The 23,628-nt window shown below is 35.6% G+C and overlaps 1 protein-coding gene across 1 annotated transcript in view; it reads left to right on the top strand.

Moving 5' to 3' along the window:
- The window catches only part of LOC139968016 (uncharacterized), a 33,146-nt gene that overhangs the window by 4,506 nt on the left and 5,012 nt on the right, over positions 1-23,628 (top strand). The window contains exons 4-18 of the mRNA XM_071972292.1: positions 2,638-2,686; positions 3,243-3,380; positions 4,079-4,113; positions 11,521-11,733; positions 12,251-12,492; positions 13,952-14,099; positions 15,176-15,221; positions 15,877-15,967; positions 18,280-18,330; positions 18,577-18,667; positions 19,426-19,530; positions 20,337-20,518; positions 21,467-21,556; positions 22,657-22,759; positions 23,033-23,298. Coding sequence (XP_071828393.1) covers positions 2,638-2,686; positions 3,243-3,380; positions 4,079-4,113; positions 11,521-11,733; positions 12,251-12,492; positions 13,952-14,099; positions 15,176-15,221; positions 15,877-15,967; positions 18,280-18,330; positions 18,577-18,667; positions 19,426-19,530; positions 20,337-20,518; positions 21,467-21,556; positions 22,657-22,759; positions 23,033-23,298 — 1,850 coding nt within the window. The remainder of the gene's footprint in view (positions 1-2,637; positions 2,687-3,242; positions 3,381-4,078; positions 4,114-11,520; positions 11,734-12,250; positions 12,493-13,951; positions 14,100-15,175; positions 15,222-15,876; positions 15,968-18,279; positions 18,331-18,576; positions 18,668-19,425; positions 19,531-20,336; positions 20,519-21,466; positions 21,557-22,656; positions 22,760-23,032; positions 23,299-23,628) is intronic.

Raw genomic sequence — 23,628 nt, 5'->3', positions numbered from 1 at the left:
AAAGTGACTAACAGCACACTGTGTCAAGTCATTGAACAATGTGGTAAATGTTTGCATTTGAAACTGTACTCGTATATATATATATATATACAAATACATGTATGTGTAACAGTAATTTTTATTGATTGGTTTTGTTGCAAGGTTACTTCTCAGAATTCATTGCGCACTCCGTGCATCTTTAGGGACATTGGTTTAAACACTTTTTCACGATATGCCAAAAGAAATGATTTTTAGTAATATCCCGTGTGTGACACTGATGCTGCCATGTGACATGATTTTATTGTTATTAATAGATAGTGAAACATTCTTTTGTAGCTTTTGTGTTTATTAAATTGTTGATATATGAAGTGTCCACTAATTCATAAATGGATACTGATGTATCATAGTTTGTCTATCTTTAATAAATTCAGAGAATTTTCAATAAATTTATGGAAATGGCAAATCGACCATGTCTTTTTGCTGTCCTGTCTATGACTGTCATTAACGAGCTGCTAATTAAGTAAGAAAACTAATAAGGAAATCGCTGATTTATCCTAGGTGTTTAGCAGTATTATTTCAAATTAACGTTGTTAGTCAACTAGGTAATTAATGCATTAGAACTAGTAACTCTCTGTCAGTTAATGTCATGTCGGTGATGGGTGATTATCACAGAATGCTTCTCCCACAAAGTAAAACAATCATTTTGATGTCGGTGTGCATCTATGACATCACACCTGTTTGCTTCAAGCTCACTGTATGTATATGGTATAAACTGTTTTGATTTTGACTATTAATTTCTCGAGAACCCTGTGGCGGAAGTTTTATGCAAATTCTATCAGAATGCTTAGAATGTGTTCCGCTCTCCGATCCTCAAATCAGCTACTGCTCCATGTACCTAAGTGGAAGCTCAAGTCATTTGGTCAACGATTGTTTTCTAATGCCGCTCCTACTCTTTGGAACTCACTTCCACTGCACATCAAGTCGACACCCAACGTTAATATTTTCAAAATCAGACTCAAAACTTATCTATTTTTGACTGCCTTCCCTGAGCACTAGCGCCACTGAGCATTGGTTTTCCTCTGGATATTGGCGCTATATAAATTTGCATTTAATATTATTACTGTTATTAAAAAATTAATTTTCCTCTGGACTATCCTAAGCCTACTTCTACTGTGTCTGGGATGTCTGTCTGAAGTATAGAGTAGGATATTAAGGAACATTTGAACAATGATGTCTTCAAAAAAAATTAAAGGGAAGAAAATTATCTCATTTGCTTGGAAGAGATGTTCATCATAATCACTTGATCACTATTAGTGTTAAATGCCAGTAGTTTTGTTTGCTTTTCCTTGAAATAATTGAGTACATATTACAGTCTTACAGACATGTATATTTACTAATACTCATGGTGTCATCTATATGTCCATTAATGATAGGTAAAATAGCCTACAATCACATTGTCCTGCAAAGAAACAGCTAAAAGTAGATCAACACTACAAAACTTCAAAATGCAATCTTTGTTGTACACATTAAAATGCAAGTCATTGTGTTTGCGCTTTATTACAGTACTTTCAAACCAACAGAAAGCTAAAGATATGGCACTGCATTTTATGCTATTTATATGAATTTTATGGTATTTATATGAAATTTATATGGTATTTATATATTTTGAATTGAAACTAAAAATTGATGATGTGCAGTATTTGGAAAGTTCTCTACTTTGTTACAGCGAAGTTTGGAATGGTAGTTAAGAGAGAATGTGAGAAATTTTTAGATTAATATTAATATTTATACCAAACTGATGTCCATGTAGTAAAGTAAAGCATCTTTTACAAGTGCATGACCATCAAGGGCAACATGTCATAAACATAGCCTGCAGAGTATTGTCAGTACACCACAGAATCGTAATTCCTAAAGCAACCAGTTCATTTTTTTTTGTAAAATGTTAAAATTAAATTGGCAAAGCATCATTACTTATCGCCTCCAACAGGATCTCAAATTCTTTTGTATTTTTTTAATAAATCTTTGACATAAATGAATTTATTCAAGTTAATTAATGAGATAAATTAAGAATTGCTAAAGGAAGTGAAATTAATTTTGTTTGGCATTGTGTACATAGTAAAAGACAAAATGAGTACAGTTTGTGGCTCAGTTTTCGTGCTTACATTAGTTTAGTTACAAACATTCCATGTTACACTCTCATATGGATTGAGGTTTTATGAATTGTTTGCAAGCCTCGTTGTAATACTGTTAAGGATAGGTTGTATCAAATGGTGATATCATAACATTGAAGGACAGATCGCAAAAACTTGTATTGTCCTACATCTGTTTAGTAATTAATTAGTTATTTCATCTTCAATGCATTATATTTTCTGTGCATGTGATACAGATTGTATGGAAATTTGATTTTGAAAACAAACTAAAAAAAAAATGAAAAATTGTATAAACAGAATGTTAAGATGTGTAAGAAACTTCATGCCCAGAATGTTTAATGAACATATCAAGCAGGGAAAAGGATTTAAATTTCTAAAAGTTTACTTTTGCTTCTTCATGATTCCAGACATGATTCAGGCATCACCTCCTCCTCCACCCTCCCCCCACCCACCCCCAATTTCCCCATCCTTGAATTAACTCTATTATCTTTTTGATTTGTTCTTGCAGGAAGAAATGTTTGAGTTGTTTACACAGTTGGTATTCAGAAGCAGAGACAGTGAGTATCAACAAGTTTGTTTTTTATTTCAATCGTCCTACAAAATTTTATTTGTTTACCTATTTTTGTTTTGTGGATGCAGTCACAGTCTTTTTCTGTTCTAGTTCATTAAATGAACACTTTCAAATTAGCATCTAGTCTTATGGGATGGATAAAATGGTCAATCTTTGATGGATTTTGATGGGAATTGCAGCTATCTTCATTGATTTCTACAGTAATGCCTATTAGAGTGATTAGGACAATATTGTTCAATGGTGTCCGTAGACCTTTAAAAGTAATTGCGGTTCAGCAGAGATAAAAGCCTGTCAACCTTGCAAATACAATTCATTCCAACAGTACAGCTGGGATAAACTTCATCCTTAGTCTGTAGATTCACCTTAAGTACAGTAAGTAGTGAGTTCAAGTATTCTATTGTATCTGTGGAGGTCAAAGGTCTCCTTCGGTCACAAGTCATGTCAACAGTGCTGCAGTTCATATTCTCATGTACTATGGGGCAAGGAATCACAGAGCCTGCCTTCTGTTAGTCTTATAATTTCCTTGTGTTTTATTCTTGCAGAATTTTCTCGAACGTTGTACTTTCATCAAGCTCCCGAAGACCCGCAAGAATCATTCTCTTACTGTCTTAACATACAGAGGGAAAGTCAGGAAAAGTATACCCCAAAAGTGAGGAAGAAGTCTTTTAACAACACCAAAAGTAAGTCTTCCTAAATGGTCTTTGGTTATGTCACTCTAATATATGTTTTCTTGACCCCTTCAAGCTGCTAGCTAAGCACTTTTTCTCCTATAAGTCCCCCCCCCCCCTCCCTATGGAGCTTATGCCATGACAATGTGTCTACCTATATAGATCTAGTTCAGTTGAAAGGCTATTGCATGAATAGTATTACAGTAGATCAATATTCACCAAAGTTGTCCAAGTTTATGCCAGTGGCTTTATTAATTTACAAACATTGGCAAACATCGTTCCTGGGCACTGCAAGGCCTAGACAGGAAGTCAATTAGAATGTTTCTCTTCCTACGGACTCGGATTGGGATAAAAGTTGGTGCCCGTGATTGGTTTGTGAGAGATGCCAAATGTTGTACAAAAATAAAAGGTTGTGGCCATTTTGATATATACCTAAAATACATTGAAAAGTTATTTATATTTTTCCAATTGAAAACTTCTTTGAAGAGCCAGGAATAATTTATCCAAGTATTGTAAAATGTTATGCAAAGTCGGCGAATTGCATACAGTGCAAAGATGTATATAGCAGGTTTAGCTAAGATCGTTCAGTGGGCGAGCATTTTGTCTACGAACTATTTATTCAAGCTAGGGAAGGTGGAAGTTAAGGAAGGTAAATGCTTCCATCCTTGTTTATACAACTTGGTAAGTCATATTGTTTTTCCTGTCGACAGACGATATCAGCTGCGGTGCCAGACCTTCATATACGGTAAGTTATCAACTCTTCTTCTTCTTCTTTGTCTTCTTCTTCTTCGTCTGTAATTATGCTAATGAATGCTATGTCAAATTGCTGTACCAATCCAAAAAGGTAAAACAGTTTGTTTTTACACAGGAACCAAAGTATTTAATAAGAGACAAAATTCAGAGCCTTAAAAAACTGCAACACAAAATTTGAACACTAAATTATTCCCTGTATACCCTTAAATTATTTCCTGTATATACCAGTAAGTTATTCCCTGTATATATACCCTTAAATTATTCCGTATACCCTTAAATTATACCCTGTATACCCTTAAATTATTCCCTGTATATACCCTTTAATTGTTCCCTGTATATCCCCTCATATTATTCCCTGTATATCCCCTTAAATTATTCCCTGTATACCGTTAAATTATTCCCTGTATACCCTTAAATTATTCCTTGCTTCAGCTATGTACCATTGCATGCCATGTCCTGACACATTCAGTTTTAAACCTGTCTTCATTCATACTGTATGTTTGTAGCATGTAGCACAGTAGGGTAGCCTTAAGCGTGGAAGTGGCATAGCACCTGTTTCCTAGAAACCTAGACCATGTTCTTTTTATTGGTAAGGTAATATGTCTAGAGTGTATTAGTTTTCCAAACTAAATGTAATATGTTGGCCAGTCTGAAAGACAATAGAACTTGATGAGTTGGTTTCCATGGAAACCTACTGTACCGAGTTGCTCTTCCAAGAGCGATTTAGAATTATCGGAACGCAATACACGACTCTCCTTTAGCTTTGAATTGCCATACGTTTTGATCTACACAAAAAGCCTTTACCAAAAGATCTCAGACAGAAGCCAAAGACAGTAATAAAAGTGATCTTGAGTAGCTTCTAGTTTACACCCATCTACAATGGACCTTGTCTTTCTTCTTTCTTTTTTTTTAATAGTGGGTTTGATAAATTATATTTTCAGGAGAACTGGAATAATAATGAACTTCCTTCCTCCGTATCATGGCTACCATATTGCTCTCTGTCTACTTTGCGTAGTGTTTTTATTTTTTTATTTTTACATTTGACACAACCATAGGGAAACTTCTTGATGATTTGACTTCATCAATAAGCAATCTGAAAAATCTTATCCTGAGTGTCTTAACATCTTCTAAACACGAAGTTCTTTTTCATCCCTTTCAAAATTTGTTTATAATTTCCCAGCTAGCTTTCTGTTGTTGATTTACATCACACAATATAGACAACAGTTCTTCTTTAAGTGTTGATTTTACTTTGAATGGTATTTAACATCTAGTCTTTCTTCATGACAAAAGACTTATTTTGCAATATTTGGGGAAATGAAACCGCTGGCCAAATAGCATTTTTGCTTTGTGGGGAATGGGGGGGGGGTGGGGGCATTTTTTAATGGCCTGCAAATTCAAGAGAAATTGTAGGTGTAAATTTTTGAATTCTCCCAAAGAACATTGATTTCAACCATTTTCATGTTGTTCAGTCAGACTAATGGCCTCTGCATCTAAGAAACCCAGATTGCTTTAAATTGCGAACCCACACAATTCCTTTTGATATATCTAGGGTCAACTGTTATAAAATAACAGCACATTTCATATTTGGCATTTCACCTGATCTGCAGCACAGAAAAACTGGCAACCCTGATCATGCATCGACAAGATTCTTGCAATCTGAACATGTTTCTGAAAGAGATCAACTTATTGGAGCTACATTAACATGTGTCAGCATTTCCTTGCAACATGTTATGAATATAAAAAGTTAACACAGAAATATGAAATTTATTATTCTCTCTTTGATGTGATAAATTTCCAAAAATAGACAAACATTTCATCTCAGTTATATTTAAACCTACACTTCATATCATGTCAATGTCCTTTCTTCTATTTGTGGAAAACTGCTGAAATTAAGGTTTCCTACTTGAGCAATATTAATATTAATCTATAATTAAGACATTTTGCATGTCTGTTGGACTCAGAAGTAATTTTGGTTTTCACAGTATTAGATATCATGTCAAGGTCATTTTCTTCAACTTGTGGAAAACTGCTGAAATTAAGGTTTCCTACTTGAGCAATATTAATATTAATCTATAATTGAAACATTTACAAGTCTGCAAGACTCAATTGTAATTTTGGTTTTTGCAGTATTAAGATAGCCAATACAGCACAATCTTTGCTAGTACTGTAACTTAATGCTAACAGGATGTCTAGCTAGTCTAGATGTTTACAACCAGGCATATTATTTAATGTTCATCCCAGACTATCAAATTTCTGGTGGGATGGCCAAACTCAGTGTCTGTTGGATTTATTTTATCAAAATGTCCATACACATGGAACAAGGTATATTAATATTTAATTAATATGTGATGGTATACATTGTTAGAGGAAGTGATCTCATAAGAAAAAGAAAATCTTTGTAGGCTTGTCCTCTACAGTAGGTCAATCCATGTATAACACAGTTAAACTAATACATATGGCCACAACAGTATGTACACATTTAGTCACAATTTGTTAGCAGTAAACCAATCATGATCATCTTATAAATTCACAGCATATTGTGTCCCCCATCCCTTTCAAGTCATACCCTATAAAACTTTGTTTGTATCATCAGCAAAGAGTATATATTAGAATTTATATTTGGCACATCACATATATCATTGACATAAATAATGAAAGGTAATGGACCTAGAATAGGACTAAATAATCACTAAATATCCCCTAATACTGTAGGTCAAATGATATATGGTATCACCCTCCATTTATGGTATCACCCTCCATAAATGGTATCAACCTCCAAACCTCCATCATGTTGGAGATACTGAAATAAAACAGTGATACTGGTAGGCCACATATGATCCACCTGAAGGAGAGTTTCATAGACCCAAAGCTGCTGTTCTATTCACCAAACATACACCATCTCTCTCTCCTACAGTGGAGGACTAGATTTCCTGTCTAAGGGTCAACCAGAAAAATCATTTAAAATTTGCCCTGTGTGTGATATTTCCTTTATCTTGCGATGATCTTTGCATTGCTAGATGAAATGGTGCATCAGTTTGTCACAGCTGTTTGCAATTGGACTTCATGCAACAGCTGTTGCAGCATTGTAGTCCAACATTGACGTAGATTACAGTAGAGCTCTTCAATATTACACAATATTTTTCTGGTGCATTCCCCGAATGTATAAATATATTTCAAACTTACAAATGCCATAGTCATCTTTCTGTCTTTGGGTGGAAGCCTATTTGTACATGGGTACTTGGGTTGGCTTGAAAATGACAGCAATAGCAGGAAGTCCATAACATCCTGTACCATACCTCTGCACTGCTTTTGTATTTAATCCATGTATGTAAATCAATGAGTAATGGAGACTAGTACAAAAGAAAAGAGCTGTTAACTGTATCTAGTAATATTCAAGAAATCATAGAAGCTAATTAAATAAAGGCACAACTTAAAAACAGAGAAGATTGTAATAATTGCTGGCCTGTAACCAGAAGTGCAAAGCATACAAAAGGTAAGAAATAATGAATTAAAGCTCTTCCTTCCAACCACCCACCTCCCTCTTCCCATCAAGTATTGTTTTAAAGCAACCAAGTAGAAAATGGAAGACATTAGGCTGTTCTTGCCCTGAAGTTTACATTTTTAGTGTCTGTTGTAGTATTATTCAAGAAATCATAGAAGCTAATTAAATAAAGGCACAACTATAACAAACAGAGAAGATTGTAGTAACAGCTGGCCTGTAACCAGAAGTGTGAAGCATCCAAAAGGAAAGAAATAATGAATTAAAGCTCTTCCTTCCAACCACCCCCCCCCCCCTCCCTTCAAGTATTGTTTTAAAACAACCAAGTAGAAAATGGAAGACATCAGTGGGCTGTTCTTGTGTAGAATTTTACATAATTTTTCAGTCTCTGTTGACATTTTTATTTATTTGTTAATTTAAAGAATCCCAATTGTCATAACTTGCCATAGTACTACGTACATACAGATGTTTAGTGTGTGCCTTCTTTCACTGGTTTATATATATACACTACTGTATATAGCTAACTGCTGCTGAGCCACAATGAACAATGTAACTACACTCAAGTGTAGGGGTTTACCTCCATATAAATATATGGCTGGTTTCAGTACACAATCATTGTATGCCAGTTACACTAAGCAATCATACAGTCAGTGCTACCTCACTGGGAAATCATTTATTGCGCAACATCTGTTGGGAAAGTCCCACAAGCTATTGCACAATAATGGTTGTAAGGGCATGCCACGTTCCCATTGTAGTACTTGAAACGAGAGCTTTTCAGCTTCTAAAACAGCACAATTGTCTAGTCTAAAAATGAAATAATGCGACACCCATTTCAGTAATTAAATATTCCGAATAGTATTCTCTTTTGGTGGAAAGATTTTTTAATTTTAAAATTTACAGAATTTTCCTGTAATACCAGGAAGTACTTCTTGGAATCTGATCCATTTAGCTAGATACGTGACTTGAGTTCAAGATTAATAGTCGGCTCAAATTACTCCTATGCAGGAGGACATAGTCTGCACAATCATTGGATTTATATTAACAAGAGTTATATGTTAAGTCTATGGATTACTGATACAAAGTACACATTATCCATCTTTATGGTTTCCCACAGATACGGGCATTAGACAATATGTGTGACAATATACTGTGTGATAGGCCACAACAGGTGACATTGCAAGACAGACTTAACCTTCAAGATCACAAAGTCAAGTTTGTAATCAGCAGCACATTGAATGTTTGGTGAAAGTGTGTAAGGGAAGCCCACTACTTTGTGAAGAAAGGGTGCAAAAACTGCCTGACCCTCCATTTAGTGCTGTGTCTAGATTTAGTCAAGTATTGTTCTCAAAATTGATGATAACTGTGACTAAATTGATTTCCTAAGGCCAGGGTGAAATAAAGGGAGGAAGCTTGCTTTAAGAGAAGCATTGAGACATACTGCTAAACCAGTAGGAACGCCTGTGACTACCTTGCTTGGAAAATAAAGTCGCAATTTAAGGATGTTAACATTAGCAATTTCGAGGAAGCAATAAACCTTGCGCAAGATCGTGATACGTGGCAAAGGTTAATCACTGAGCATGTCGGATAGACGAGACTCAACTTACTACTACTACTACTAGGGTGAAATAGATAGGTAGAGTATGGAACCTTTGATTTTCAGCACATGATGTGGTAATATTCCAGAACTCAGATTGTGCAAAAACTCAAAGAAGTTACATTATATCAGATGTAATCAGGTTGTGATTGCCTTTCAGACCGCAGATTACACGCTTACGACCAAAAATGTGGTTCAGACATAAAAAATAAATGCAGCGTAACCTAGATTGTTACGAACAAACATTCAACACAAAGTTCACTAAAAACTCACATACCAATGATATTCTGACACTGCTCATTCCACTGTCTTTCAATATTAATTTAAAGTATAGTTGATCTGTAATGAGTGATGTCCTCCTCCTAGGCTAGGATGGATAACATAATGATGCCATTATTGTCAAATATTTTTCTTTACCAAGCCCTGCCCCGCCCGTCCCGCCCGTTTGGCATATAATTTGTTATGTTACAAAATGCATGTGCATGTGATTTTGCAGTGCCCGTATGTGATGCATATGCAGTACTGCATTAACAATAATTGTAGTGCACTGTAGTATTGCAGCCAAACGTTAACTGAGGACTAGTGCACCATTTTTTCTTTTTTCTTTCACGATATCGTTGAAAGTTGAAATTGTCATAATTCTTTATTAGCAAAATAATAAGCCATCTCTTCATTACGAACATATGTCAAACGAGTGGGCTAGACATTGGTCATCTTACATTGTGACTTTCCAGTGTAAAATCAATTATTAAAACATGAGACAGTTGATTTAATATTGTCATGATTGGTATGACAGGAATTAAATATTAAAAGTTACGACCACCTTTTTCAGTCCGTTGTAAAAAGACATTTATATACATAGAAAAAATACAAACAATCCCTGTTAGTTTGATATGGGTCTACAGTAGTAGTTGTGTGGAAAACAAAGTTACAACTTATATAGCAAACTTCCAATTTGAAGTGAAAACTAAGTGGAATTACATATGTAGGATACACCAGCAACATACAATAAAGATGTATTAATAAAGGTGTTAGATTATGTTTTTACCATACATATTCCCTGTTGTGTGAATACAGTTGCATTGATTAGCCACTGTATTCATGTCACTGCAATACAATGCAATGTACAGTATAATGTTATTTTCATTTAAAATTTTTTAGTCAGTACAAGGTGTTATGGAATTCTCATGTTATTGCCCATGAGGTTGTTTAGGTCTGTAAAACAGATATTTTTTAATTTCTAATGTCAATACAGTATGTATTATCATTTTGAAAAATGTTTTGTGACCTTCTGAAATGAACAAGGCATGATTTTGGAGAGAAAAAAATCCCAGTTTTTTCAAACTTTCAGGAGGTGAAAACCTATCTACCCTGCACGCTGGGATCTAAACTGTTTCTATTTTCTGAAGGTCTTTATGACAATTAAAAAGTGTCACTGTCTTTCAGATACACAAACTTTAAAACCTTCTGCTATGCATGAAAATATTATGTCAATGTTGGAAGGATGATATAATTGTCTTTAAGTGACAAACATGATTGTTGGCCACATATTAGCCCCACAAACTAGGCAGGTAAAAATGTGTAACGTGGGCCACATATTTGCCCCACAAACTAGGCAGGTATAAGCTGTGTAACATGGGCCTCGTATTATCCCCACAAACTAGGCAGGTAAAGCAGTGTAACGTGGGTCACATATTAGCCCCACATACTAGGCATGTAAAGCTGTGTAACATGGGCCTCATACAGTAGTTGTAACATGTCCTAACATTAACGTTAGCGTAGCCAATTTGTTATATATAGCATGACCCTTCACTCCTAGGATGGTGATTTTCACTTTCCAAGCAAAGAAATATGGTAAACCCTACAGGCTACATTTATTCTTAAGTGGAGTCAGGAAATAGTTAAATGTACTGTGAGAAAAAAAGCCTCTGATCAACAGACCTAATCACTTATGGTGTTATGTTGATATTATATAAAAGTGAAAGTAAGGAAGTGAGTTCTATCTGCTCTCAAACCCTTTAGGTGTATATGTTGCTGTTTCATCCACACAGTACAAACTGGCCTTTTTGATAATTTTTAACAACAGTCTTTCACTCATAGTTTTTAAATGCATTTGGTTGCAAGAATGCAATGTTTCATAAAAAACAAACTTTTTTTGTTTAAATGATTCCCCTGTAAAAACCTGGTTCAAACATTTTAGCACGAGATACCTCTGCGGTCCACAATAAAACTGGAAGTGAGAATGTAGCACGATGAGTCATTGTGGTGATATTTCGTAATAAAGTCTCTTTTGTGTCCGCGAACAGGAAGCGAAGCGCAACGGAGACAGCCTTATAGAGGAAATAGAGAGAGAAAAGAGGCAAAGACAAAAGAAACGAGAACGTAAGAAGAAAAGGAAACAGAGGAAAAGAGAAGAGAAAGAAAACAACAATACTAAGTCCTCCAATCATCATTCAGCATCAGACTCGGATAGCGAAAAAGAAGAAGAAAATACAATCCAGAGCAAGGACTCATCTAAGGTAGGCTTTTGTCCTGAAGTTAATTTTTTGATTTTTTGGGGTTTTTTAAGACGCTGATCTATGGATAGACATAGAAGGCCATCAGAGGAGTCGTTCAATAAGAGACACAGACCCAACCAATCAAATCAATTCTAAAATATTGAAACTCTTGAAATGAAAGGTTTCAGTGTCCATACCTGTAACAGTCTACAGTACCTCGAAAATGTGAATAGAAAAATGAACAGAAAGTGGCTCTATGACAGACACATCACAGATTTAGGAAATGAGCTTTTAAAACTAGGATGTCTCCCAAATGGAACAAGTTTTTCTTCTTTGTCTTAGCCGTTTGTTGGAGTTGTTCTTCACAAAGATCTATGTCATGTGTCAAGTCAAATCTACCATTAAGAAGCCTCAAACGCACTTTTCTTGAATGGTTGCTGTAAACATGTTTTCAACTATAATGTGAATTATTTATTGCTTTGTCATTTCACTAATGTCTGAGATTTTCTCTCTTTTCTTCAATTTTTTTTTTATATAGGTATCTAGCAATAATTCCAATAGTGTACTTCAACCCTTGAGCAGCTCGGAACAAACAATGCCAAATAAAAAGACAAATTCATCAGATAAGAAGCCCAATTCTTCCGACAAAAAACAGCCTGGCTCTGCGAAAGCTTTGCCAGGTCGAAAAAGTACTCCGAACAGTCATTCCCAGAATGGAGTTTCCAGTCGGCAAAGTAAAACTAGTAAACAGGCAGACAAGCGAAAACAACATGACAGTGGGTAAGTAATTTGCAAAAAATATGTTACAATAGTTTGACTACTTCAGTGATTGTGTTGTACTCTGTGCCTTTTGTGCTCCTCTGCTTTCGTATAGGTTGGTCATTGTGTAACACATCCCTAGCCTGAAGTGGATAGTGGGGGAGGGAAGGGGGAAGTGGGAGGGAGGAGTTTGTTTTAAAATCAGCTGGTTTTGCCTTCATGGCTTATCTTACATCAGGACATAAGCCAGATATTTGACACAGAGATTCTTTCAATTCATTGGTGGGGACAGGAGGGGGGGTTGGGGGAGGGGGGGAGGTCCAATCATAGCTGCCATCAGTTATGTCTCTTTTCATTGGAAGCCAAGTATTTACAAGTTATACATTTCCTGTGAAAAATTTGGACTACAGACCTTTGAATTGAACTATATGGAGCAAGTTACCGTTTATAGTCTGTTATATTTATAGTGCAATTCAGCAGGGTAGGTGTGTTGCACGCTGTATGATTGCAACATGATTGCGACATCGGGGAATTCCAAGTACCATTGATATGAATGAGCAGGATTGTCCATAGGGTACAGTCTACGTATTGACTGTCGTACGTTTTAGTAGTAAAGTCTTAAACCGATTCTACGGATGCCTGTAGTACCCATCATATCTCTGTTCGGTTCTTTGCTCAGTACACAGATTTAGAAGAGGGCTTCTGAGGACCATAGAATGTGTGCATTGTGAACAGGGTCAGGCTAATAATTTACAGACAATAAGGAATAGTCACTGTGAAGTTTAGGTGGAAATTAATAAATTAGAAATCTGTGATGTTGATGTTTGTTTTAATATATCATCAAATTAAACTGACTTTCTCAATGTAGGGGAGCTCGATGTATTGAGATGTTAAAGCAATAATTCAGTCACCTTTGAAAAAAAAAAATTGAAAAAGTTGCGGAGATGCAAGTGCAAGATTGGCAGTAATATTGAAAAGGACAAGGTACATTGAAAAATATCACATGGGCACTGCGGCTATCAGACAACTAAAGAGAGAACTTTAATTTGTAATGTCCGCTCTAGTCTAGTCTGTTTGGTACCGTAGCAACAGTGTGAGCCAAGCGCCGATCTCTGCTCAGGGAGTTGTGTTTGGGAGCATCAATAATCATTAATTTGACCTCAAAGAATCACATTACAGCTCTAATGTTTGGACGTGTGTCATTGTTTCAGAATTTATCAGATCAATGCATAAGTTCTGTTCTTAATACTTCCAAATTTTTGAGTAACCCCTCCTCCTGTGTTTGTGTTCGTATCTGAATTATTTTGTGTGACGATTATTATTGTATTTCTATTTGAAGATAGTTTTTTCATGAAGTATTAATTAATACACCGCTGTTGTTTGTAGTTCCATATATGTATATATACTATATACACACACACAAAGAAATCTATTCCTAGATACTGATGCAAATCCTCTCTTTTTTTTTTTTTATTCTCAGTTCATCTGGCGAAGATGAGGCTACGCAAGGTCTTGATTTAAATAGTGCATTCTTCGCCTTAACAGTTAATAATGTAGCTAAGAAAAGTGCCGGCCAAAGTCAGAAGAAGAACAAGAAAGCAGGTGGCAAGTCTAATGAGGGAGAGACAGTAAGTTTCTGATAATTCATTATTTAAAATTTACCCTTAAATTATGAATCTTTCTGTTTTGCAAGCCAAAGACAATGGATCACTCCAAGAGTCAGAAAATACTAAATTAACTCAGTTGGCATCTCCAGTGGAGTATATGCCATAGCAGTATGTTGAACCATCCATTAATCTGTTCATCTATACATTCTCCATCCAGTCATCCATTCATATATTCATTCATCTGTCTAACCATCCATTGATCTATGCATCCGTCTATCTGTCCATCCGATCATCCATCTATCCACTAATATATCCATTCATTCATCTATCTGTCCATCAATCCGTTTGTCCATTTATCCATTCATCCATCTATCCACCAATCTATCCACCCCATCGATTCATTCATTCATCCATCTATCTATCCATCTATTTGTCCATCAATCCATCTGTCCATCCATTCATCCATCTATCCACCAATCTATCCATTCATCCATCTATCCACCCATCGATCCATTCATCTATCTGTCCATCAATCCATTTGTCAATTCATTCATCCATCTATCTATCCATTCATCGATCTATCCACCCATCGATCCATTCATCCATCTATCTATCCATCTATCTGTCTATCAATCCATTTGTCAATTCATCCATCTATCCATTCATCCATCTGTCCATCAATCCATCTGTTCATTCATCCATCTATCCACCCATCGACCCATTCATCCATCTATCTGTCCATCAATCCATTTGTCCATTCATCCTTCCATCCATCCATCCATCATACTGTTGGCTGGTCAAAGGCTAATCATCATGTGTGAATGAAGACAGATCCAAACATGAAACCCTTTAAAATGATTCCTCTTCTGGAAAATTAATCTAATCATGACAAAAACCTGTCACCGTGGTTGGTTGCTTCAAGTGACACACAAGCTAAACAAGGATAGGAGGTCAAATGTCATTTCAGGTCATAATTTGCTGAAATTTGAATATTTGTCAAATAGATATTTGTCAACAGAATTATACAGGCTGCAAGTTGCAGTGTTATACTTTGCCTGTCTGTACTTTCAAACGCTTTCTTTCAATTTCTTTTGCAGGCTGAGAGCATCGAAGCTAAAATCCATAAAAGTAGAAAACTAGCTAGTAAGTTCAATAGTCCTTTGATTTTAAGGTTTTCGTTCCCCACGGACAAGGTATTTATCTGCATTTTATTTCTTGTGAAATCTAACACAATTTAATACATTAGTGCTCTACATTTTACCCCAAAATTTTCTTTTCTTATAAAGTAAGTGAAATCTGTCTTGATTTTTGGCATTGCTACACAGGTTAATTATAACGGAATATGCAGAAACATTTAATGAACAATTTATGATATTTTGTCACTTTTCTTATCAGTGCGATGTAGAAATGTTTCCTCTGGTTTCTAACTGCTAGTGTATTTTAATTTCAACCTGATTCTCGAATCTCCTAAAAGCAACTTTAAAGGGCCTTTCAATCTTTTCATTGCTACTCAGTTGATATTCAGTGTCGTGTGTGTTCTTATTAGCGCAAGTCTTTAAGCTGGATCAAACCCTTGAATGCTGCTTTAAAGTTGTCAGGCTACATGGATTATCAGTGTCTGAGCTTGATAACATAGCAATATTCTGGGCTGGCAGTGTAGTACACCTGTAGATATCTCCTTTCCTAGTAATGCTACTGTTGCTTTATCATATTGGATATTCCTTCTTACATTACTTTTATAAACCCCCTGCTGTTTTTAACCCCCATACCAATAATGCCTCACCCATCTCATTTGCAGTACGAGGAAACGAACTTGCTACGAAAGGTGATTATAAGGCAGCTATAGAACTATTTTCTCAAGCCATCAGCTTGGATCCAAATGATCACAGGTAAAGAAATAAGAAAAGCTCGGATTTTCTGCTTTTAAAGTAAAATGACACTTGATCAGTAATGTTACTTCTGCATATATTCAATGTGACTTTAAGGAACTGTGTATGTAAAATTGTTGTCAAAGAGGTAACTGTACTGAACAAACTGTACAGATGTGTAGTACAGATGTACTGCACAGAGATTTACAACACAGATGTACTGTACAGATGTACAGTACAGATGTACTGTAGAGATTTAAAACACAGATGTACAGTACAGATGTACAGTACAGATGTAGTTCAGGTGTACTGTAAAGTACATATGTACTGTAAATCTGTACTGTACATCTCTACAGTACAGATTGTACTTTACATCTCTACAGTACAGATTTACAGTACATATGTACTGCAGAGATATACAGTACATTTGTACTGTACATCTGTACAGTACATCTGAACTGTACCACTGTACAGTACATTTGAACAGTACATCTGTACTGTAGAGATGTACAGTACATCTCTACAGTACATCTGTACTGTAGAGATGTACAGTACATATGTACTGTAAAGATGTACTGTACATCTCTACAGTACAGATGTACTGTATATCTCTACAGTACAGATGTACAGTACATATATACTGTTTAGATGCACTGTGCAGATGTACTGTACAAACTGTACATCTGTACAGTACATACTGTACAGATGTACAGTACATATATACTGTACATCTGAACTGTACAGATGTACTGTACAGATGTACTGTACAAACTGCACAGATGCACTGTACAGTATAAACAGGTACAGTACAGAACTAACAAAACTGTACAAAACAAAGAACATGAAATGGTGAATCACTTATGCCATTGTGAGGTGTTCTTGTAAGTGAACGGACCATCTTTTTAGCCATAAATTTCGTTTGATAATCTTTCAATTCTTGCTAATAACTTGGTAGTTTTTTTCTTCAAAGCAAACTGTTAATGCTACTGATAGCAGAATGTTCTTAGCATTTCGGTATCAAATTTGTAAATAATAGAGATTGACACTTGTTGCCAAATTCTTGACAAAGTAAAAGAACTTGTGTAGGAAATTCTTGATTTACAAAGTAAAAGAAGTTATGTAGGAAATCTGATAATACTTGGAGGGCATCCTAGAAGCACCCGGAGCAAAATGGTAAAATGATGAGATTTTGTGATTCAGCCACATTTTTTAGAAAAAAGACACTGGATGATTGAAACATTTGTAGTTTACACTTTTGAATGTAACACAGATGAACTGAAAGTAACTATACATTCTGTGCAAATGTAAGTGGTTGTTAGTGGATGACTGTGCAATTTATTCACAGATGGTCTTGTTAAATTAATCAACAGCGGATGCTTCTTTGGTTTCGGGGTGGTGTATATGTCATATGAGCTCGATAGCTGAGTAAGCACTTTGAAGGGCAGATATGAAAATGAAAGTAAAATACCATATAAGTGCCAAAAATGTGAGAGTGTTTCAATGATGGCCATCGTCTGTTTGACAGAAATAGTGTATGGAACAACAAATTCAGATATTCCTTTGTTCAAGTCAATACGAAGTGCTTCAAAAACAGAGCACACAGACAACAGTTACATTGTGAGCGCTCGTCGAGCGTGTCTCTCTCTCTCTGGAATGTACTTGAGCATTATATGTACATGAGATGTGTTGGTTTGCCTTATTATTATTATTTTTTTTTATTGTTCTCACCTTGGATTGGATAGGGTTCCAACTTTGATCTTGAGGTGATGTAAAAATTAATAACTTACCAATGGTGTGTCAGTAATGACATGTATCCCAATTTTGAAGTAGAAAATTGGCTGTAATATGTTAAGGAAAGAACACAGAGCAAATATGTCAGTGTGCTTCGATGACGTCACACCTGTTTACGCTAAGTTCACTTTGATACAGAACAATTGTTATAATCTTTATAAATGGTGGATAGGATTTCATTGGACCCTGGACTCCATCCTTTGAGGATGTTCCAGTGAATTCAAAATCATTTGTGAATGCTAAAAACAAACATTTTGTTTTATGTTGAACCCCAGCAAAAAAAGGAGAAAAATGAAGATAATTTTGCTTGATATTGGCTTAAAAATAGACCAAATTGATCATTTAGCATTTAGACATGTTTAATGTATTGTGTAATCTCAGAAACCGCTGGGGAATTAAGAGTATCTTACGAATCCCTGGGAATTTCATGTTATTACTACAACATGTTATGTATTCTGCCTTTCACATGGTTCCAGATGGTTTACCTTCACTCTCTGAACTTTCTTGTCAACAATTGTCTTGCTTTTCTTTCCTTTCTTCAGATTCTTTGGAAACAGATCTTATTGTTTTGATCAGACTGGTCTATATGAGAAGTAAGTTTTATTTGTTTTACCATCAAAGGTTAATTGCAATTGTCATTAAAATATTTCAAATTTTTGTCTTGACTTGGGACTTCCATCGTTCTGCTCATCTGTGGTATGTCTTTGGCCAATAAGAACATCGCATTACCTGGACTATTGAATATTCTTTTTGTTATGAAATTAAAAAATGTTGAATACTGGCCTTTAAATGAAATTAATTTTCATGATGTCTTCCTCTTTTCTTTCTTGCAAATACAGGGCATTGAAAGATGCAGAAAGAGCAATTAATTTATCAAAGGAATGGCCTAAGGGATATTTTAGGAAAGGTCGTGCTTTAGCTGGACTTCAGGTTGGTGGCTTATTTTTACCTTTGATCTCCTGTCAACGTTGTTCCACTAATTACTTACTCGAGGATGGGGGGGGGGGGTCTGGTCCTTACCTATGCTGTTTCAAACCTCATCACCATCCCCATGATGATGAGAACATGCTTCTGTAATTTTCTGTATAAAAAATTAAAGTTTTACTTTTGCTACTTGTTCTCTCCATAAAACAACCGTAACCAACTTGTCCAGCTAACATCAATAAGAGATGACAAGAAGAATTTCTATAGGCCATTGATTGAAATGCTCTCTGGGAGAACAAGAAGTAAAACAATTCTTACAAGTGGTCACTTTTTGAAACGTGACTAAGGCACAGTGTTAAAAAGAAAAGCTGCAGAAGCTGCAAATTCCCTTGCAGCTGGGCTGAATCAATTATGAAACGAGAGAGATTACTCTGGCAGACTACCAGTGCCCCTTGGTAAAACTGCCCAGAACATGCTGCACCCCCAAACCCCCTCCCCAGCAGCCTGGTTAAAAGATGCTGCAGCCACTCATGAGCCTGGTTGAAGGATGCTACGCCCCCAGCAGCCTGGTCGTAGTATGCTACAGACCCCAGCAGCCTGGTCGTAGTATGCTGCAGCCCCCCCTAGCAGCCTGGTCGTAGGATGCTTTCCCCCCCCCCCCTAGGAACCTGGTTGTAAGATGCTGCAGCCCCCTTAGTATCCTACTTTTGACACAGTGCCTACATGCCACCACATAAGCAAAGCAATCCCTCCATTTCTTCCAGAGTTTTAACGAAGCAGAAAAAGCCTATGAGCAAGTATTGAAGTTAGACTCAGCGTGTGAAGAAGCAGTACAGGAGTTGAAGAAAGTCCGTGTTTGCCAGTTAATCGTAAGAACAATTTTCATTTTGCCAGCAATAGTAGGCAGCCACCCCAAACTGGTAGCTCTAAGGCAAAGTTGTCTTCATGGTGTTATATATATATGGTGTTATATAGATATAAGGTGTTATATATATGGTGTTATATACATGGTGTTATATATATGTGGTGCTATATATATGGTGTTATATATATATGGTGTTATATATATATGGTGTTATATATATATGGTGTTATATATATCAGGTTTAATCATTTTACGGCATTAAGACTTCCAATTACGGACAGAAATGGCAGCCAGCCGATAAGTTCTGACTTTTCTAAACTTTCACGTCGTGCGCTCAAAGTATACTTTTTTAGTTTATCAGGGTTTGAATAAATTATCAATTGTACATGTTGAGATGGAGGGCGCTTTTCCCTAGAAAACAGTGCCAAGCTTTCAACAATTGTCTAATGAAACAAGGATTTCTGAGCATACACATCATAGTATACTGTTGATATTTGACAGTTTCTAAAATATGAAAGAGGCGTTCCCATATGTTAGTTGGTTTTAAAATACCTGAATATACTGCATATACTTGAGATACTAAACTGATTTATCACTCGTTTGATTGATTGATTGATCGATTGATTGGATGGTATCAATACCTATTGAACTTTTGCACTAAATGGGTTTCTACAAGAATGCAAGTTGATATAACTGTTTTTCAATTTGCTCAGTTCAAGCAGATGCACATGCCGTATTGAAATAGTGATTGACGATTTATGGATGGATCGATTGATTAATGGTAATTCCCTATCGAATTATCTCTTGCAGGATATGGGTTTCACAAAAGTGCAAAGTGAAATAGCTGTTTTAAAATTTGGCTCAGTCCAAGATGCGGCCGAAGCATTGCTATCGGGTACGCTGGCCGGAAGTCCGCAAGAATTAGACGAAGACGTCTATATATCAGATGAGGAAGACATTCTGTCCGAAACTATACAGCAAGCTAAAACAGAGTAAGTAATCGAAGCAGGAAAACAAGGAACTCTTGGAATGCCAAGTACAGGGACGTGATTTCAAGGCCTAATCCAGTCTTCCAAAGGCCACGTAAAAGTCATTTATTCCTTGGAATAGATTTTATTCAGCTGCTCACAAAGTCAAACTTCCATGATCTTTCCAAAAGTGTTCTGTGTATCTGGTGATTGATTTTTGAAAACTCTGTGAATTTTTCTTTTTTTGTGCACCGTACGTTTACAATTCTGCTTCTCGAGTCATACTGAGAATAGTGCATTGTGGGTTTCAAATTTGGCTTTCTTCCTTTTTCCAGAAATAAATTATGGGTATAAAAATTCATTGTGAATATCTGAAAAAGATTAGTGTGTGAAATTAAAGTTTAAAACCTCCAACTCTGGTTAGGTTTCAAACTATTTCTTAGCTCAAGTCAACGACTTCATATGAGGGAGGACTTGAATAACGTTGCATGAAGCAATTACAAAGAGGTCCTGTAAAATATGATTTGCATATCCCTTATCAGTGTATTGTTAGTAGATATCTATTGAATTAGTTACAGCTTGGGAGACCCTGCTCTAGAGGGTCCTTGTAGTAGTTATAAACACAGTTGAAATTGACACAATCCTCATTTCTTTTGGCGAAATATAGAAAACTTTCATTCAGTGCATAGAAGTACTTTGCATTCAATGCATACCTTGTTAGTGTATAGAAGTACTTTGTATTCATTTTATGGCTTTAGTTATGCTAATAAGCAACATGTTGAATACTAAAGAAAACAGTTTAGATTTGCCTTCTTTCAGCAATTAATTTCAGATTTAAGTTTTTATTCCTCTTAAACCCTTACAAGAAGAATTGATGTACTCTTCTAGCGATATTTCCAAAGTAACATATGAAGGTTCACAATTTATTATAATATTTGATATTAAATATCATATTTTGTTTGTCTGTTTCAGCGTCAGAAACCCAGAGAAACTTCGTTCTTTATGGATCGGCAATCTAAGCCAGAGCGCATCAGAAAAGCATATCAGAGACTTATTTGGAAAGTATGTTTTCAATTTCAACTTTGTTTCAGAACATTTATTCTTTTTGTTTTGTAAATACCTTGAGTAAATAATAAATTAATCAAATCAATTGAAGTATCTACATTTAAAGAATTAGTTAACTAAGTGGCTTTAACTTAATCAATAAATGAACTTCATTAAATTAACTACTTGCAGGCTATATTTTGAGAGCTCATTTACAGTTTTGGGGAGAAATGACCACTTTCCAAGCATCAGAGATTTGTAGCTGTTGTGTAAAATATTGATAAGAGTAGTCCACTGATGCAACATATCAAATTATTTGAGAACGTAATTTTATATTTTATCAATATATTTATTTGTTTATTTATTTATTTGGTGGAGGTCTATAGTGGTCCAAAATTAATGTTTTGTCACATTTGGTATGTAACTCCATCTTAATATTTTCAAGTACCCTATTGTTTTTTGTGTTGGCTGATAAGCTCAATAGAGGTCACAGTCTCATAACATAGTACACACATGAATTCCAACAGTAAAAAGTTGGACTAACTAGACACTTGGTACATGTAGATCAACCTTGATGAGCATAAGGACCCTATTGTTTTTGTGTAGGTCAAGATCATACAACGTAAAGATAGGTCAAGCTCTGAAAACTTTCTGAAGATGATAACTTCAAAAGTTAAACATGGTTGGACTTCATACTTGATGTGCAGATTCACTTGAAGTAAGGTCCCATGCTAATCATTTGAGGTCAACAATGGTCAAATCATAAAGATGTTTGTGCAGTGTTGTACCAAAAGTTCTTACAAAATGCGGACAGGGAGTATCTTAGCCTATTGGCTTTTCTGGTTTGCTTGAGATGATAATATTCTGCTAACAACACTTGCAGTCTTACAAAGTACCTCTCACTATTTTGGAGTATGAAGAATGTGATTAGAGAGGTAGATTTCTTTGTGATGTTTCCTTTTTTGGTGAGTTTGTCACCATTGTTGTCGGTTGAATGGGTTTGGTCTCTTCAACATTGTGAGGAGAAATGGTTGTCTTTATGTTCCCCGCATACATGAAGGAAAACATTTCATTTTGACTTAATTTGTCAATGTTTTTTTATGTTTTGTTTTTATTAGGTTTGGAGTTATAGAGAGTATGAGAAGACTTCCAGAAAAGTTTTGTGCCTTCATCAATTTCAGAGAAGCAGTCATGGCCTCGGAGGCTATGAGGTGTTTGCAGGTAGGTGGCACCCCCCACCCCCCAAAAAAAAGACATTTCTACTTTTTATTCCTTGCCAAAGGGAAAAGGCATCTATGCAAAGTTGATGGCATATATATATATATATATATATATATTTGTATATATATATATATATATATATATATGTATATATATATATATATATATATGTATATATATATATATATGCTGATGCCAATTCAGAACTCGTATTCATCATTCTGCTTAACATTTGTGTTATTATTACAATTTTTTTGGTCTTTCCTTGTGTAGGGTTACCAGTTCTTCGAATCACAACTTCTGATAAAATTTCCAGACCATCCAATAACAGATGGACACCTCCAAACAATATATCTGAAGAAAACTAGGCCAAGTGGTGATAATAGCGCCCCATCTCAGCCGCCGCCCCAGCAGCAACAACAGCAGCAGCAACAGCAGCCGCAACAGCATGTACAACAGCAAGCATCTCAGCAGCAGTACAAACAACAACCCTCAACCGCACAACATCACAGCAATATGCATAATTTTAATTCAAATGGGTAAATATTTTATTTTTTTCCAGCTGTTTTGTATTCATTCTTTCATTTTCAGTGTCAGTAATTTATGTGTTTAATGATTTTAATTTCTCTATGCCTTTACTTTTTGTGTATTTTGTATCTTTGCTTCTTGAAGAGTTCGCCCCACCCCTCCCCCCCCCACCCCATTCCAGCATAAAGTACTTTTGATATGTTCTTCAATGTTAAGTGCTAAACAAATATATCTTCATGGTCTTCATTGTTCCATCCAGAATATTGAGTACAGATTTGTGGTGAAGAAGCTCAGGAGTATTTCTTTCCAATACAATGGCAACAATGTAGGTTTTATAAGAA

This window comes from Apostichopus japonicus, chromosome 5 (genome assembly GCF_037975245.1).
Source record: "Apostichopus japonicus isolate 1M-3 chromosome 5, ASM3797524v1, whole genome shotgun sequence".
Classification (NCBI taxonomy): domain Eukaryota; kingdom Metazoa; phylum Echinodermata; class Holothuroidea; order Aspidochirotida; family Stichopodidae; genus Apostichopus; species Apostichopus japonicus.
This window is presented reverse-complemented; position numbering and strand designations above follow the sequence as displayed.